The 10,716-nt window shown below is 40.3% G+C and overlaps 1 protein-coding gene across 1 annotated transcript; it reads right to left on the bottom strand.

The window, feature by feature from the left end:
• Window positions 1–1,348: 1,348 nt before the first annotated feature.
• Window positions 1,349–3,675, bottom strand: LOC137941381 (xyloglucan O-acetyltransferase 1-like). The gene is made up of 2 exons (XM_068786762.1): window positions 2,834–3,675; window positions 1,349–2,741 (listed from the first exon to the last, which is right to left on the bottom strand). The coding sequence occupies exons 1-2, from the start codon at window positions 3,021–3,023 to the stop codon at window positions 1,642–1,644; spliced, it is 1,290 nt and encodes a 429-aa protein (XP_068642863.1). The 5' UTR covers window positions 3,024–3,675; the 3' UTR covers window positions 1,349–1,641.
• Between the last annotated feature and the right edge of the window lie 7,041 nt (window positions 3,676–10,716).

Genomic DNA, 10,716 nt, shown 5'->3' with positions numbered 1-10,716 from the left:
CTAGCCTAACTCCACATTTTGGGTTCTCAACAGCTATGCACTAGGTAATCTAGACTAGACCCAATTAAGGGATTTTTAGTAGAAATACACTAGACAGTCCAGCCTAAGGGTTTTTTTTCAGTAATGTTTGACTTCTAGCTCATAGTAGCAGCAAACAACGCTTACAAGCCTTGTCCCACATCTACAATTTTTCTCAATTATCTTGAGGCAAGGAATACCAAAGCACGACAAAATGCCTCCTAATAGAAAAAAAATACAATTCATAACAAATAGGTATACATATCTTAAGTACCTATTCAATGTAAATAGCAACAAAAATGTTTTCAATTGACAAGATTTCAAAATATAAGCTCTATAAAATGGATTGGTTTCAAATAAGGGTGACAATAGAAGTAGGTTGACTCAATTATGATTTTAAGTATACTAGTCAAGGATCTAAACCTTTGAATTCGGATTTGCTTGACCAAGTTCACTCAAATGATTTCAAAGTATGAGTGCAATAAAATTTGGATTTTGAAAAACTTCCCCTATCAATCAATTCTATGTAGCTCACCCACCCACCTCCACCTCCACACCCACCCCCACCCCACCCAATTTTTAAATGCCCCAATCAAATTCAAACTTCACAATAGCGACTTCAAAATTGTTATGAGTTGCTAATTGCACGGTAGGACCACCCCTCCTCTTGCACAATGTTGGCCTTGCAGAGGAAGGGATAAAGCTCTAGCATCCATTTGTTTTCTCATCTATCTACAACACTTAAAGTAGGGGAGAGAAAAACCTTGCCACTCGAGGGCAGGGGGATAGGACTGCCCTTCCTCTTGCATGATGTTGGCAAGGGGTAAAACTCTTCCCTTTGTTTGTTTTCTCATCTATCTACAACAATTTAGTGGGGGGGAGAGGAAAAGTCGTTCCACCCATCTTCGTTTTGTGATAAAATTCTTTGGTCAATGGTTTAAGACTAAAGATTGAAGATCCTCCGATGAGTAATCAAAATTTTCTATTTCCAAAATTTAATGAAGTTAAAATAACCTATGAAATTGTTTTTCCCTATTAATATATATTAGAGATTTTATTTCGGGAATTTGATGTGTTTCTAAATAGTTTCTTATGACTTTATCGAGTTTAAATCAATGTTTATCAACTTCTTTAGTCTACACTTATTACCATTAACATTCCTAACCCTAGAATAGATTGTATTGAGTGGAATAATCTCAAACTGATAATAGTTAAGAAGCATTATTGGATTATAATATTGAAAAATAACCTCTAAGTGACTAAATTTGGTAAGTTGGAAAAGAAGGTACATCCTTTTATATAATTTTTTTTTTCTTATGGACCAATCATGAGAGAGAGAAAGACTTGTCTATGCTAAGAAACTGAAACCTTTTATGTACAATGCATCTCATAAATTAAGAAAATGTGCGTGAAGATAAAGAGGAAAAGGAGGAGGAGAACTCCAAGTTCTGACGCTCCCTAGTTAATAGGAATCATCACGACAAATTCCTGCGATCCACTGTCGAACAAGCTACGACTGATCCTCTCTGTCCACCTCGTACCCTGTAACTCGAGAGGAGAGATCCTAGGCGCAATCCTTCGTGTTTTTTTGCTGGCTCTGCTGCAACTCCCCAATGAGTCTTATCAACTACTTCTGTCTTCGAATTCGGCCTCCCATCGCTTCATCACATCCAACATGATCTCGTTCCATGTGTCGATCGGTCCTGGCAGGCACCAATGCACGCAGTCGTTCTGCACTCGCTCCTGCACACCATTGGCGAAGGGATTCGGGTACATGTATGGACCTGGATGGCCATCCGGTCTCAACAGCGACAACTCCGTCACGTCCAGAGCCTCCAGTTCCAGACCCAGTTCCCCAGTCTTCGATTTGGCTGCCGTCACCTCCTCCACCTCGATCTTCCTCATTTCCGCGTCCATTCCTTCCAGAGCTTTCTCCCCTGCCTGGAACGGCTCCTTCCTTGGGCAAGCTCCGAACTTGTCCCAATCTCCCTCGAAGTGGGACGGGGAGAATGTCGTCACAATCACCCGTCTCTCCTTCCCGGACGACATCTCGACCACGCCCTTTATTGCAGTCTTGATGGCTTTCCTGAAAACGTCGTAGAATCCGATCTCGGTGTGATTCTGGTCTGGGCAGTAATGGCAGCCGAGGACCGAACCCTTCTCCAAGTAGACTGCAGGGTGAAGAAACCAGTGACCGATGGAGAAAACGATCATGTCTATCTGTGACATCTCCGACGCCCATCTCTCTTCGACTAAGTCCACATACAGTTGGTTTTGGTCAGGGCCTGAAGCCGATTTTTCGACGCCCTTTACCAGAAAAGGGGACCAGAACACGGAGATGGTGACATTGTGTGACCTGACATGCCAACGTCGGAACTTGTTCTCTTCCCCGTCTCTGTACACGAGACTAGGCTCAGAGGCCGTGGAGACCAAGCAGAGAAGAGACTCTAACTGGTTTCTAGCCATCGAATCGCCAACGAAGGCCAGGTGTTTGTTTCGGAGGAGGCGGAGGAAGGTAAAGGGATTGAAGCGTGGGAGCTGACAGCCTGCCGGCTGCCATCTCCAATGAAGATAGCCGGTGTCCGGCCGACCGTGCGCCATGCAATTCTGACCGTCCTTGATGCTGCTGCAACTGGTTCCGTTGTACCGAGGACCGGATTTGTCCGGAACCCATTGACCCTTCGTGTAGTTGCAGGGCATCGGGTCGAAATTCACCCTCCGAACTGCAGATTAAGAAAAAACCAAGTTCACAGAAAGAAAAACACCAAACAATTAGCGGGAAAGAAATCCAGAGAGGAGAAAGTAAGCAACGTACCATGAGAGGCCGCGTAAGAGATGGGTCTGTCATCAGATATGTGTCCTACAGAGTCGTCGTTAAGAGAGAGAGGACAAAAGTAGAGGCGAAGGAGAGCAATGGGGAGGAGAGCGTAGAGGGCCCAGGAGAGGAGCTTTCTGGCGAGGGAATTAGCATTAGAGTACTCGTCTTTCAATGGTTTTGAACCCATTTCCCCCAGCTTTCTGCCCCTCCCCCTATCTTCTTCCCCTGCGGACGGAATGAGATAGAGCAGTGAAGGCTCCTAAACAGAAGGGAAGGCGGTTACATGTGAAGCGAGCCAGCGGGAGGTCTCCTCTGGGTAGGAGGAATCAACGAAAGAAAGTTTGTTGAGTCTAATTAAAGTTTCTTCTTTCATTTTTCAAAATTTCCAAGGCGTTTTTAATTGCTTCCAGCTAGTGGGGTTAACTATAAAGAAATCAAGAAATGCATTCTGGAATCTGGAGCAGTGTGTCTTGCACTACCAACCCATAACGTGTCAGGCAATATTTTACATGATTAGATGGGTTATTAACCACTCTTCTCCGATAACTAATCCCCAATATTTTTTTCTGAGAAAGAGGTGTGGGGTTCTTCTCACCCAGCTCCCAAGTGTCAGATGTTTGGTGAATTTGATCGAGGAAATCTACCGAAGGCGTTATCCGCATACCCTCACATGCAGAAGACTGGACAATTTTTCCAGCATTACTTCATCACCGTCCACCATAAATTACTTAATGCACCTTACTTGCTCCCACACACAACCCACATTATTCAATTAGGGCAAATAGAAGAGAACCAAAGAGAGGGATTCTAGAAGATGAGAAGATAAGGCAGAGAGTTAAGAGCTCCGGTAGAGAAGAGAGCTTGGACTAAGAGAGAGCTTGGACGAATTGAGAGAAGGGGATACCAAAATTAAGGTCTTCTATTTATAGTTTTTGAGAGGATGTTATAGTGTCTATAATCCTCTTAGGGTTACAAGTTTTACATAGGGAAATATATAATTAGATATGTTCTTCTTAACTAATATGTCATCTTTATGAGATAACTTCTTATTTACTATCATACCACCTCTTTTCGACTAAAAGACGACTTCGACTTGAAAAGTGGCAATAATGGACTGATGGTCGAATGGGTTTTAAGCAAAACAGCAATAAAAATAATAGTAAGAAAAGAAGCAGGAGTACTAAACTGCCGATCTGATGACCGAGTCCAGGCCTGGTCTGATGATTGAGTCCAGGCCTGATCAAAAGAGGACCCATTCTTTTGAAGTTCGACAGCAGGGGATACGAATTATGAATTCTATATTTGTCTATCTTACTATTTTTAAGAAACTCAACAGAAATAAAACAATTGGAGTGGTTTACATGTCAGTTTCAACTTTAAGAGAACGATAATAATGTACTGGACAGTGTCCACATGTGAGATGGGTTTGTGGCTTTGCTCAACTAAGGAAAAAGCAGCAGAATGTTTCCACTCTAATCATTTAAAAAAGAAAAGAGGTGATCAAAGAAAGCAGGTTGTCACCCATCTCACTACACTTACATCAATTGGTTCACGTCATTTTCTTTGAATTATTATCTTTGTAATCATAAACTAGCTTTCCTGTTCTAAGGCTGCTAGGAAGTGGGCCTGACCAGCTGTAAAAGGACGACATGCTGGCTAACACATCCATAATGAGGACCACTCTATATCATAATCCTTTATTGACTTAAGGTTTATTATTTGTAAGCACATCGTTTCAACTAGTTGTATCAAGTATCTTCAAGGAAAGGCACCATCACTGTATGAGTGTAGGAAAAGTGGTCCTGATGATGGAGATAAGGGGGACCCTCCCCCACACATGCAGAAATAAGGAGAAGAGAGAGCTATAGGTCTATTGCTCTCTCAAAGTTATAAAAATTCTAAAAATTACGGTCCCGGATCTCACACGGTGATTCGTAGGGAAGAAGAAGAGTAGAGAAGAATCAAGCCGAATGGAAGCTTGATAACCCTAAGTTCATGAAAGAGAACGCACACCCTGAACTCATTTAGGAGAACTCAAAACCCTTGTTTACTCTAAATCAAGACTTACCCTTTCTCATTTCTTTTACCCCTTAAGTAGGGTTCACGCTAACAAGGTTCAAAATAAAATATTATAATAATGCCCCTGGGGCATATTAACTCTTCAACTGAAATAAAAATAAAGTAAAAATAAATTGAAAGAAAAATAATTAACTTAATACTAAATGATTCAGCCACTATGCCTCTGCCTGACTTGGCCTGTTATTGAGTTCATAACATTACACCCCTCCTGAAGAAAGAGTTTGTCCTCAAGCTCGAAGGTAGGGATGCGAGTCGAAACATCACCACATCTCCCCAAGTAGCATCTGTGGCATCCGCCTTAACCCACTGGACGACCCAAGCGGTGTAATCACTGCAATGTATTACCCTGAACGGAGAGATTGCGGTATCTGAAAATCTCCTATGCTTTCCCTCGTTTGCAGAATGTTCCCCCAAAAAAATTATTTTTTTCTCGATGAACCACCTGCGGTGGCATATAATGCTGCCTTCTAAAACCAAGTTAAAACCTTATTGTGCATTCTAAGGATGTTTCAAATACGAATTCTTGTCCAAACCTTATTTGAATATCCCCAACTACTTCCTCTATTGCATAACCAGACATAGTTACACAATTTACATTTTGCAAAACCTAAGCTTCATTTTCCACAACTTGTGTGGCTGGCCTTGTGAGCTCCTTAACTCAGGAGATGTTACCTTAGAAGCTCAAATGAAATAGATATTAGCTCATTCTTCCTGAAGTGATCGAATCTCTTCTAAATTCACACAACTCTCTTCCCCTTCCCAAAAACTTTTGAAATCATCTAAACGGATGGGGGCAAAATGAACAAAAGACATGCATTAGTTCCACCAAACCCAAAAAAAATTGAAAGGCAAGCCCTGATTGGCATCACCCTTGAAACAATTAGAGGCATGAAACCATCATGGAAAACGGGATATGTTTTGTGAAGATTTATGGTTGGTGGAGTAATTCCATAGTGTAGTGCCAAGACAACAAAGATCGCTTCAACTGCCCCAGCTGCCCCCAAAGAGATGACCAGTAGAACCCTTTGTTGAAGACAATGCCAAAGCCCGTGAACTTGCATGCTCCACGAATATCGCTTTTATTGCATTGGCTTCAACAACATCAACTAGAGGAGTTGATGTGGCATGAGCATTTACATAATCCACTTGATTCGAATGAAGCCCTGACTATTGTAGTGCATGAGTCATAGCCAAAATTGCACCCCTCCCATCAATATGTGGCTGAGTAATGTTATAAGTGTCACCTAACATTCCATAGCCACGAATCTCAACATAAATACTTGCTCCACATTCCTTTGCATGCTCAAGATCCTTCAACACCATTACACCAGAACCTTCACCTATTACAAAAGCCATCTTGATCAGAGTCAAATGAATAAGAAGACTCTTCTGGTAAATGGTTATACTTTGAAGCTAATGCTCTTGACCTATTCCTTGTTATGTAGAATTGAATTCATTTCTCAATCTCAAGAGCTCCAAGAATGGCACCTGCAGCAAGAACACATATTACATTTTTTGTTGTCCCTGTGCGGCAAGAATCAGCAATGTCCTACATAGGACTATATGTATTGCCCACTGCAACAGATAATTTTCCATGCCTTGCCTCAACAAGTGGAAATCTTCCCCCTGATATAGAGTTCAAAATTTCAACTGGACCTTCCATATAAATTGGCATGATTTCAAACCTGCACCCAACACTTGTCTGAATCCTCCTGAGCATTTCAACATATATCTTGTAGGCTACATAACACCCAACACTAGGTGGATCTTTGCATAACCCATGTGCTACAAACCAGCAACTTCCTCTATGGATCCACATGTAGGATACATGTCAATCATGGAGTTACTCAAGGCCAAATACAACTCCAAGACATTGTGGACAACCTTGAACTTACCATGTCTCCTCTCCACATCCATAGGTGAAGTCAATGTAGTGCCACCAACAATCCATTGTTCAACTGGAGGACCCAAGTTGGTTATATCACAAGTTGAATTGTCAGTGGAGGGGGATTAAAGCATTACAACAGTTACTTCCAAGTTCATCCCAGGATGAGTCTCTGTACTGATCAAACTCCTCTGTGCCAATTCCCCTATTCCTGGTATCACTCCATTGTTATGGCTATCAATAGCAGAAACCAGTGTGTCACAACATGGAGGACTGAAATGTGTTGACTCTTTCAGCTCCTTCCCGTCCCTATATTCAGTTTTTATCTTCTGTTGTTGTGCACCTTTCTTCACTGCAACAACATCAACAAATTTATAATTCGTCATCATCTCGGTCTTCTTGTGTCCACCTGAAATCTCTTTGAGAGTACTTTCCCCTTCAACAATTCTTGGTTATGCACTATTTTTAAGGGACACTTCTTCCTCCTCCAGGTCCAAAGTTGGTGCATTTTTGTGAGCCAAGAGTATTTCTCCTTCATCATTTGGCCTCATAGAAACCATTTGCTTTATGTTGACATATACACTACCTTTATGGGTAGAAGCTTGACAACAGTGTCTAGTGGGACACATATTGCTTAGAGAAATTATATCTTCTCTCATGTTATCAATTGTTTGCACTCCCAAGTGACTAGCAACTTCACATCCCCCATAGACAAAACCCTTTACATCAATCTCCCCTATTCGGGCATCTTTCCATGGTTTTTTCCTTAGTAAAACCTCCAGTAATAGTATCCCAAAAGCATAAGCATATGTCTTGGCTGAATACATGTGACCCAAAAAATTCATCACAAACTTTTCAAATAGAATGCTACTGCTGGATATATGACAATGAACAGATGCACTGATTCTATTCTCATCAATAGCAATATAATTCATCACCCACAGCAATTTCTCTACCATTCCTAGAATACCCGAACTCCTAAGCATAGAATTACAAATAGGGACAGTCATAAAAAAATCCTCATCTTGAATTTCTGACACTAAAGCTTGAACTTCGTCAAAATGCTAGTAATCTTTTTGCTTCTCTGCCCAACTGAATACCCCCAACACCATTGTAAAGGGTTTTCGTAAAATCACGAGGGATTAGAGAAAGAACAAGACAAAATTTGGAGAAAATCTTCTCAAAAACTTATCCCAAAAATCATTCAATTTGGTTTCTCATTGGGATGCCAAGAGCGAGAGTGAGAGTCCTGAAGCCTCTTCTTCTGCCAAAGCCAACCTAACCTTTTTTCGACGACGAACAACAGCACGTCGTGGTCTCACCTTTTTCCAATGGCGAACAACAACAAGTCGTGGCTGAAATTTAGAATAGGGTTGGCGCTCGTCGACGGTCGGTGAACCAAAATGGGGCTGTTCCAAAGAACCTTGAGTTTGAATGACAAATTGTCCACTTGGTTCCTCTTGGTTTCACAATACAACAGACCCCGACTTCAGATTTGAGGTCGAACCCAAATCAGCCAGTTCTGCTGAGGTTTTTGTAGTATAACCCTCCAATTTTCAATTTCCAGGGTCCCTGGTTTCGGATTTCCATGCTCGAGACTTTTGCTCTGGATTTCTCTCTACGGCCTTGGAAAAATACGTCTTGATTGCGGCCCCTTCCTCAAACATTTTAATGGAAGATGGTCGTATATCATCACTCATCGCTGCCATTCATATTTCCCTTTTGAGTCTGTCGAGTTTCTGGTTATGAGTTGGGATTTGTTCCAACTGCTCCATGATTTGAGTAAACCTTGTCTCATTTTCTTCTTGTGCCACTACGTGCGCATTTTGCTCTCTGATCAACAACTCTCTTAACTCACCATTGCTCGAATCCCCAATGTTATGCAGCTCTGATACCAGTTGTTATGGTCTCGGATCTCACACGGTGATTCTTAGGGAAGAAGAAGAGAAGAGAAGAATCAAGCCGAATGGAAGTTTGATAACCCTACGTTCGTTAAGGAGAACACACAACCCTGAGCTCATTTAGGAGAACTCAAAACCCTTGTTTACTCTAAATCAAGACTTACCCTTTCTCATTTCTTTCACCCCTTAAGTAGGGTTCACGCTAACAAGGTTCAACATAAAATATTATAATAGTGCCCCTACGAAATATTAACTCTTCAACTGAAATAAACATAAAGTAAAATAAATTGAAATAAAAATAATTAACTTAATACTAAATGACTCAACCACTGCGCATTTGCCTGACTCTACCTGTCATTGAGTTCATAACAAATACATACTATAATAAAATTATATTATGTTACATAATAGTGCACTTTTTATATTATGTAATGTGATTCAACTGGAACCAAACACCAATTCAATTTCATATCTAATCGGGTTTTTGGTTTGGTGAAAAGTAATGCTAAAAGTGCATATTGTAAACATATCAACTAATATTGCCTATAATGGAAGCTTGGAATGCAATATTAATGAGTCAAATTTTCCAACAAATGATAAATTAACTCTAGAAGATAAGAAGTGTCATCAAGTTAATTATTGGGTTGTTTCATTGATGTATGGATAACGACAAAGAAGTATGGGGTAAGTTGAACAATATGTTTAACTCGACCCCTCTTTTATTCAAGAAGAAAAAGAAAAAAGAAAAAGAAATAAATATTAGACCAAATGGTAAAATCAGGTTCATCTCCATTATTTTGATGTAAAAGTGTTCTACTATAGGGGTTACCATTGTATTTTAGACACATACATTCTAACACAAATATACGAGGTTTATGATCAATCAACTTGTCAAGTCAATACTCAAAGCAAAATTATATTGAAGATTGATGTTGTGAAGAAGAACACACAAAAGAGAAAAGTGGAGATTTGAAGACTTGAGTTCCAGCATCATTAGAAAATCAAGAACTCTAGCTATGGAAGTAGATAGCCAACCAAACTTCAAATTTTTAAGCACATCTATGTTATGGATCTTTAGGGCATGAAATATTTTAAAACCATACTTTAACCGAATGCATATAAATGTTTTATAATGGTAGTCCATCAGATTGCTTATATCATGCTTAAATGCCAAAATAGTACGTGATCGATCAACCTACATTGGTTTGATTGATCATCCAGAATGCAGCCTAGCATAACTTATAAAGCATGACACTCAAGCATGATCGATCATACACAATATTGTCAGAAAGATGCTATAAAACATAATTGATCAATCGAATTGGGCTGATCGATCAACTAGTTTTTTGAAAGGTTGAAAACTTGTTGTTTAATGCCTTGATCGATAAATAGGCTTCGAGAACCTAAAAAATGTAGTCATTATACATGGTTGATCTATCCCACATTTTTGTTGATTGATCAACTCTCTGAAGTTTTTTACTAACAAGCAAAAAAATGGTTAGCTTGGTTGGAAAACTTATAAATAAGCTCCCAAACTTGTAGAGGATTAGAGTTGAGCCTATATTGGCATACCAAACCTATGTAAAAATTCTTTTGAACTGAAAATTCTGATTTTACCCGTTTCAGCTTAAAATTTCATAGAAATCATGTAGCGGGAGCCAGAATACGGACTCTGGCCGTGGGAGACATCCTAACACCAGAGAGGGCTCTGGTCATGGATCCAATGTCCAGGCCGAGATTTTCTCTTGCCTTCTACTCACTGTTTCATCCCAAAAGGCCAAGTAATAAGCAGATTGACAAAAGGCCGAATTCCTTATCCTATCACAACTCTTGATGTCGTTGTGTGAATTTCACTTGAGACAAACTTCGTCACTTGCTGTACCAGTATCCAGCTTTAACCAGGACAGTAGGTCGCCCATGAAGAAAAGAAAAAATCTACACGTACATGACTCTGCTGCAGGAATATAGAAGTCCTTGTTTAAGAAGGACATGATGTTGTACCTTCAGCAACTTTT

Source organism: Aristolochia californica, unplaced genomic scaffold (assembly GCF_029961685.1).
Source record: "Aristolochia californica isolate CCGP_79_NKW_82.1479 unplaced genomic scaffold, dmAriCali1.0.hap1 SCAF_9, whole genome shotgun sequence".
NCBI classification, from domain to species: Eukaryota; Viridiplantae; Streptophyta; class Magnoliopsida; order Piperales; family Aristolochiaceae; genus Aristolochia; species Aristolochia californica.
Note: the sequence above shows the minus strand (reverse complement) of the source record. Positions and strands in the feature narration are given on the sequence as shown.

Excerpts from the sequence above, each read along its gene's own strand:
- LOC137941381 (XM_068786762.1), bottom strand. The coding sequence starts at position 3,023 with ATGGGTTCAAAACCATTGAAAGACGAGTACTCTAATGCTAATTCCCTC. Across the intron at positions 2,742-2,833 it reads CTCTTACGCGGCCTCTCATG|TTCGGAGGGTGAATTTCGAC; the intron begins GTACGTTGCTTA and ends CTTAATCTGCAG.